This window comes from Brassica oleracea, unplaced genomic scaffold (genome assembly GCF_000695525.1).
Source record: "Brassica oleracea var. oleracea cultivar TO1000 unplaced genomic scaffold, BOL UnpScaffold01510, whole genome shotgun sequence".
NCBI classification, from domain to species: domain Eukaryota; kingdom Viridiplantae; phylum Streptophyta; class Magnoliopsida; order Brassicales; family Brassicaceae; genus Brassica; species Brassica oleracea.
The window spans coordinates 548-8,889 of NW_013618044.1; the positions used below are offsets into that span (position 1 = coordinate 548).

Genomic DNA, 8,342 nt, shown 5'->3' on the forward strand with positions numbered 1-8,342 from the left:
TTTATTATACTTTTCTTAATAGATTTTATTATAATTAAAACTAGATGATAAATATTTACAAAGTAAATATATTATAATCATTTTTTATATCTTATTTATTTTAAATTATTTTGTAATTTATATTGTAATTAATCTGCATAATTTATTATAAATAATGTCATGTTATTTAGATTTATTTTTTTGAATATATAATAAGTTTTGTTTGGTTATTATTTGGATATATTGAATAACATCTAATTTATTAATTCAACCATAATTGTTTTGTTCAGCAGATTAAAAATTTAATTCATATTGTTATTTGCATTTAGTTGATTCATGTCTTAAATTTGTAAATATATTTTAGTAAGACTATGCATAATCTAATATATTTTATTTTCAAAATTAAATAGTAAAAATAAACTAAAGCGTTGATCGATTCAAAGTTACATAAATAAATGAATACAACGACGATAGTCTTTTGAAACCTCATGAATATAAATTTTATGGGTATAGAATGTAATTATGGGTAATATAATATAGAATATATTATGGGAAATTTTCAAGTATACCACTTTGTTGTTACCATTATTCATGTTTACCACCACTAAAGAGACTTTTTCAAAAATATGTTCTTCATTAAGAGGCAAAAATCCCTTGTAATTTTAAATAAATTAATTAATTTATTACAAAAATATGTTCTTCTTTTCAAAATCGATAATAGGTTTGGGCTTTTCTAAATAGGCTATGAAATCTATATTTTATATTAAATCCTACAGATACATTGGCCCAAGAAAACTGAACGCTTCAGATTGGTCTAACAACTATCTAGGAAAAGTCACCGGTATATCCCAAGCTTCAAACAACTACATATTTGATATGAACCATTTCTCAATCAATCTTTTGCAAAGGAAACAATATACCTCCAAGAGTGCTGCTCTGAAACTGGATAACACTATACTGGAATATATTTAGCTACAGACCACCACGTATTTCTTTCTCAAACATTTCTATTTGTATATTTTCCCTGCTCTCATTTAAGTTTCAATACATGTCAAATCAGAAAACGGCATGTGCAATAGGAAAAGAGCTGAAGAAGAAAAATGATGATATAGCTCACCTTCCCAAAGAACATATAGGTTCCGTAGCTTGAAAATCCAAGATTTTAATGATTTTGAGTAAAACTGCTGTTTTCTCGATGCTCCCTCTTATGAAATTGTACTCTGTGTCCTCCTTAAATTGTAGCCTCCACCAGAAAGTAAGAGAGAGATTAGGAACATGGGGACAGAATCAAGTTTAAAAGCGGAACCTTAAAAGACTAACCTTATAACTTGAAGTCCTAGACCAACTGAGGCATCTTGTATGTCATTGATAGCATGCGAACATAGTAACCTTAAATTTTTGTCTGCATACTCCAGGGGTCAAGAAAAAGGAGTCAGCATCAACAAAAGTTACAGAACATATAATATTAAGACATAAAGAGCAAAAGAGGAGACGGGAAGACCAGTCAAACCTTCTGAAGAAGTAGAAACATTCACGAGTAACACACACAATATCTCTTGGCTACTCCGGAGCAACACTACTTCACTGCATTTATAGAGTACTGTCAGGTTTTGGCCGAAGACACTATCTGACTGCAACATCCGAGTTCTTCTCTAGTAATATCACCATCATACCACAATCTAAAGAGAGAGATTTTCTTCAAACAAAAAAAAAGTAGAGAGTAGTGTGGAAGTTTAGGACTCTGGATTTTAGGGATCAAAATAACATATATTTTGCTCCTTATAAACGCATTAGTGATTCCCACCCCAAGCAAACATAAAGAGAGCATTTCAGCCAAAATCAAGCATCAAATTTTGAAGTGTTCCCGAGACAACATTTGATTCATCCACAATCAAGCAAAATAAATCGGCCAAGATAATTTTCACAAAACGTACCATATCATTGCGTTCTTCAATCACTGGACGCTTGCTTAATCCATGGCATCAAGAGGAGAACGCAACCTCCGATTCGTAACCCTAGCCCTCACCGGAATCACCAATCGGTACTCGAGGAAGCAGTTCTCGGAACAGTGAGTGAAGCTCGGTCCACCGGAATGAAAGAAGACACTATCTGTCAGTTCTCAAGGAAGCAGTACTCTATAAAGCTCGGTCCACCGAGGAAGCAGTTCTCCGATTTCTCTGATTTCGATCGACCTTCATTCACTGTTTCGAGAACTGATATTACCGATCCACCTGTCGAATTCCCCTGGTTCTGCTCGGCCTTCGATTCACCATATCAATTTAATCCCCAAATCCAATTAAAATGATCAAAGGGAAACCTTGAAAAAATCCCAACTTTTGGTTCTTCTAATCGACAAAAGAGAAAAGCGTAGTGTTTTGTCTTTATTCCTTGAGAGTGTTTGGAAACCTAAATTACGTAGTTCTAGGTTAACTCTTTCCTGCTGATTTAAAAAGAAAAAGAAAACGAAATTATCAAAAATCAACCAATAGGATTAAGAGAAATTTTCTGAGAAACTCTGTATGATTGCCACATATTGAGAAGTCACTAAAGTGACTTCTCTTTTAATATATAGGGGGATACTAATAAAACTTTGGCACCAAGTAATGTCATTGCCCAAAACAACCCGAAAGCTAAGGAAAAAAAATATATTCGATGTACAAAATAGTTAATGCTCTTATACGAGAACTTAAACCTAACAAGCAATCCTATATAAACTAGGGGTTGTTCTCAAACCAACATTCTTCGACTTATCTATTCAGCTTCGGATTTAAAGAAAAAAAAATGTCGTCTTCAAATATTAATTTAAAATTTGGGTTTGTCAATTTTTTTTTGTCTTAATATGGACTATAAGTATATTATTTACTAACTATAGGTTAACCCAATCTGTATTTTTTTTTATATAGGGGATTTTCCATTTTATGTTGTTAAATAAAAAAAATTAATTTTAACATTCTAAATTCTTACACTAATTTTTTATTATATTCAAATCTTAATCATCGATATGTTAATAAAAAGCAAAATTACATAATATCTTATATAACTTTCATATTTAATATAAATACAAATAATATAATTATATATTTTTTAAATACACTAAAATAAAATGTTAAAACACTACTAACAAAAAATGTTAAAACATATTGATTTTGTAAATTAGATTTTGTTAAAAATATTCTTACGCTTTTAAAACGTGGACTAAAATCTAATTTTAGTTAAATTACGGTTGGATCAATCATATTTTAATTGATGAAACGAAATATTTAAACGATATGTGATATCTACATTAGTTTTTGGATGAATGAAATTAAATCGTGATGTTAACTACATAACATCATTAAATTGAAAGATGTTTTCATGCATAACATATACTTCGTATAGCTAGGTATACATTAGTTTAATTTGCATGGTTAACCATGTAATGATCAATACTTCATGTAGTCATCCATCATTTTTCTTATATATATGCATTTATGAAATTATTCATATTATATGTTTGTTTCTCTAAGATTGAGCAACCTCACTTTAGAGACCAGCGAGACTTGTGAAACGTGCACAATCACATTATCCACTAACCCACAAGAAGGTCCACCACTTTCCCTCCTTTGTTATTCTTGCACATCAAGAAACCAAACTACTCGATCCATATATTTTAAGTATCTGATATGTGACTTTTTTTGGTTTTTGAATCTAAATTTATTTGTTAGCCTTTCCGCATATAATTTACGAACATGTAAATGCAAAGTGAAATGCAGATGAAAATTAATTTGTGTAAATTTTGTTTCTTAATTTTCGTATCTACATTTTCCGTTCGTACAAAATACTTGAAAAAACAATGCTTTTAAACGTTCAGTTCAAAAAAAAAAAAAACAATGCTTTTAAACTTTATAAAAAGATATGTTCATATATAAACGGAAGCACATATCTTTGCCTCATTTAGATGGTGGTGTGAATCTTGCCACCCATTTTGTCTTTGAATTGAAAAAAGTACATATCAAAGATCCAACACTAGTTGATATTAAAAAAAGCACTAATACAATTTAAAAAATAAATAAAATAATTAAAAAAAAAAAGAAAAATTACAAACGGACCAAAATGTGCCACACCTACACCTTCCATGATATCCTTCTCTCTTTATCCTTTCCTTTATAAATGAGACCCTGTCTCATAACAAAATCATTTGGCAACAAAAGTCTCAGCTTGTACATACACATCTTTCTTTTCCATACCCCCCAACACTTCAATGGAGAACTCCGTAAACAACTGCGTGAGACAAAAGGTATTCTCTAATCACCAAGTCAGAACGATACACGAAGAAGAAGATCAAAAAGAGGAGAGTAGTTGGCTAATCTACTTTGAAGACATTGATCACGAAGACGAAATGGTCGAAGAAATGAGTCATTACTACGATAATGATTCATCGATGATCTCAGACGCTGCATCTCCTGTCCACAACACAAAGATATATAACGTTGCTCGTCGAAAGGCTAATAGTATTAATACAAACCCTAAAAAGAGACGTATCATCCATCAACACAAAAATGAAAAACAACAAGAAGAAGGAGATGAAGACGAAGAAGAAGACACAGCCTCTTCTCCTTCGAATAAAACTAAGGTTACATATATATCTGCGTATATCTTAATTTGTGGAGTTAGTCTTTTCGTTTTGTTAAGTTTCTAACATTTTTGGTGTTTAATCAGGGTTTTCATGTGTTGGATGGTGGTGAAAATAATGTAAATGTTACATCAGAGGTAATATACAAGAAACATTGTGTTGCAAGAGACACAAGATCGAACATAAATGAAGTCATAAATGAAGAATTCTTATCTGCAGAACTGAAGAAGAGAGGACTTTGTCTAGTTCCTTTATCAATGTTTTCTAATTTTATTGCTTGATGATTCTTGTTTAAAGAAAGGGTTTTTAACTGTGATCATTCTTTTTATTCTTCTGATTCTTTGATGTAAGATCTTTACTATTATTGACAAGTAAATATATAGAAAATGGAATACAGATTGCAAATTTAACACTTTGGAAATGTCCAATCTATGATTTGTTGGAACTATTTTTTATAAGCCTAATGGGCTGAGTAAAAAATTGATTAAATGTGAATAGAATTTTTATGTGTAAAAATATGTTTATTATGAAGTAATATGGGTATTTGAATTATGGAAAAATGATAAATCTTACAAAATTACTCTCAAATAATTATGGTAAGTTTCCAATATTATTTAAGAGTAATGTAAAGATTGCGTTCAAATAGTTGTAGAATATTTCCTATAATGTGTTTGGATAAATGTAAAGTTGCGTCCAAATAATAATGTAATACTTCTCAATTAATTATGTTATGTTTCTATAATAATTATAGAATACTTCTATTCAAGAATATTCTTTTACTTTTACGCAAGATTATTTTTTGGTGATCAAGTAACCCATACCCATATAAATAGACAACTAGTCTCTTCATTTTGAATACACGGAAAAAGCAAAACACCAAACTTCCAGCAAATAATCTCTCTTTGTTTTTTCTAGTTTTTCAAGTAAGTGTCTCGAGAGTATTCGTAGTAGTTACAGTTTGTTAGATTTTGTTTCGGGTGTTGCGAAACAGTCTCGTCACGGTTGTATCCTGGGATTCATAGATCGCATTCAAACCGTCACACAATACGGGCGATTTATTGAGTTAAGGAAAGAGATCAAATCTCGACTCCGTGAATTTGTCTATTTCCTTAACGATTTCTTAAATGTTTTCTATCTTCATCTTATCGTTTATATCAATTTCTGTTTCGTAATTTTCAATCAGGTTTTTCGCGGTCCTGCAATCTTAACTCAATAAATCCGCTTTCAGCGTATCGCTTAAATCAGATTGAATATTGCGAACAATATTTCTATAAAATGGTTTTATAAAACATTTTTGAAAAGCGATCTGAAACGATTTGCGAACGCTCTTTAGCTATTCTGCAAAACGTTTTGATCAATAAGACGAATCGTATTAGAAAACGATTTACGCGACAGTCTCTAACAGGTTCGCGATCTCGTTTTTCTAAAGATAAAACGATCTATTGTTTTTTATTAAGAATAGCGTTTAAGAATGCCTTTAAGGCAGATTCTGGGAACGACTGTTAAACGTTTAAGAACGCTTTTACGATTCTGGGAACGTATAGTGACTTAAGAGTTCTAATCGCTTGTTGAATTGAGTTCTCAATACTTACTACGGTTTGTATTTTCTGAATAGATTCAATAATGATTAATGATGTCACTGACATTAAGTCAATGAATTAGCTAAAAAGAAATTTTAAGCTCCTAAGGTAAATCTTAGAAGATTGAGTTCATAATTTTTTTTGAATAAATCTTAGAAGATTGAGTCCAAATAACTATCATGGATAAATCCAAAAGATTGTGTTCATATAGATAAATCAATATAAACAGATTGTGTCTAAATGATTATAAATATTTGAATAAATCTAATCTATGTTTAGATTGTATTCAAATATTTTTTGAATAAATCTAAATCTTAAAGATTAAAGATTGCGTTTAAATAATCATGAAATATCTAGTTATACAAATATGACCAATGAGACGACAACCCCGATTGGTAATGGTCATCCATTTGGATTGTCTTCGTGTGAAGATTTGTATATGCCTAGTAAAACTACTATATTAGTCTATAGTGAGTTGAATATTTTATGGAACTTTTAATCTCCTTATGAAGGAATCAAGATTAAGAACACACTCTTAAATACAAATTTTGCAATGACAAAATTTCTTTTGATGGACTATATGTTTATTATATAATAATCAAAGAGCTGTGATTCTTTATGCATGAGAAAACGACTGCATGTATGTCAATTAATTTGATATACTAGGTCTATAGATGAATTGGAAATTTTCCAGTAAAACCTATCTCTCACAAGCAAAGGGTACGAGCCATATGAATTGACTTTCAAGTAAGTCAAATATGCAAATCACAAAGCATATGATATTCACAATTGTGAACATAATGCAAAAGAACTATGAAAGCCTAATGTTGATATGAAATTATAAATTAGCTTCAGAAAGCAACATGCTTAAAGGAAGTTCAATGGACAATTTCAAAAGCTGACACTCATCGTAGCAAGGCTAACAAATGTTGTAGCAATATTGGTTTACGTAGAGACAATATGAAATCTCAAACCAATTTGATAAAAAGTAACACATAGGGTGTAGTTTTGAGTCAACATTCCATAACATAATGGAATATATACGTGGCAACTTAAATGAGAATAAATGTGTTCTTAAGAGAATTAACATGATTCCTCATAAGAATTGCTCCTTATTCATTATAATCCAATAAAGTTGCGGAACAAAAGTTCTAAACTCTTAAAAGAATAATGCAAGCATGCATGATCTTGATTTATCTCAGGAACTGTGGGGGGAGCGTTGCTTACCACATTCAAACATTGGCAAAAGGCTATATACTTTGAAAAGGTAATGTACATTCATACAAATACCTCAAAGTGTGGGGGTGCTTAGCAAAAGTTGAAAAACTAGCTCCAAAAAAAAAAAAGTCAAAATTAGACCTAAAAACTGTGATCTCAAAAGTTCAGCTGACGACCTTATGGATGTGTAGCAAAGGTTCAATATGAGATTAAGTTTTAAAATCATCGAAGGGAATGGGTTTATTGCCTATTACTAAGAAGATGTTTGATGGAAACCCCACCAACGCGATTGGAGATCCCAAGAGGTCGGTTCAAAGGGATAACTAAGTCAAGCCACTACAAGAAAACATAATCTTAACGAAGGCGGTTTTCCTCGTGAGTTCGTCGTAAAAGAGGCTTTACGACGAATTAGCGAGGAACCGCGTTTGCTCGTTACTCATCTGTCGTAACACATATTTTCTCGCTAATTCGTCGTAACTTATCGAGGAATATATTTCGTCGTAAAGACGAAGTAGATCATTTCGTCGTAAAGACCACGTCAATATTCCACGTAAGGAGGTCGCTATATTTCCTCGTAAATACCTCGAAACGAGTTCCTCGTAAACTACACGTAAATACCTTGAAAGTGTTTCCTCGCAAAATACACGTAACGACCACGAAAGGATTTCCTCGTAAAATACTCGTTTATCTTTCCTCGTTATTTCCTCGTAAATGTTTTCTCGTAAAATACTTGTTTACTATTTCTCGTCATTTCCTCGTAAGGTTTCCACGTAAATAGGTCGTACATTAGCTACAAATTTACTTTGTTTTTATTATTTTACAGAATTTAAAAATATAATTAAAAAATAATTAAAATTATTTAATTTATTAATAAAATTAAAATTTAAAATAAAAATAAATCAATATGAAAAATATTTTATATATAAATAAGTTTTGAATTTATAATACAACAA

The 8,342-nt window shown here is 30.8% G+C and overlaps 1 protein-coding gene across 1 annotated transcript; it reads left to right on the top strand.

Annotated features, from left to right (window-relative positions):
* The first annotated feature begins 4,176 nt into the window (after positions 1-4,176).
* On the top strand, positions 4,177-4,872 carry LOC106321379. Its single transcript, XM_013759659.1, has 2 exons — positions 4,177-4,591; positions 4,678-4,872. Exons 1-2 carry the CDS (start codon positions 4,220-4,222, stop codon positions 4,870-4,872), a joined length of 567 nt encoding a protein of 188 aa, XP_013615113.1. The 5' UTR covers positions 4,177-4,219.
* The last annotated feature ends 3,470 nt before the right edge of the window (positions 4,873-8,342 follow it).

Bases quoted from the DNA above. Each gene is read 5' to 3' on its own strand.
- LOC106321379 (XM_013759659.1), top strand. From the start codon at position 4,220: ATGGAGAACTCCGTAAACAACTGCGTGAGACAAAAGGTATTCTCTAAT. The intron at 4,592-4,677 runs GTTACATATATA...GTGTTTAATCAG, and splicing joins CTCCTTCGAATAAAACTAAG to GGTTTTCATGTGTTGGATGG.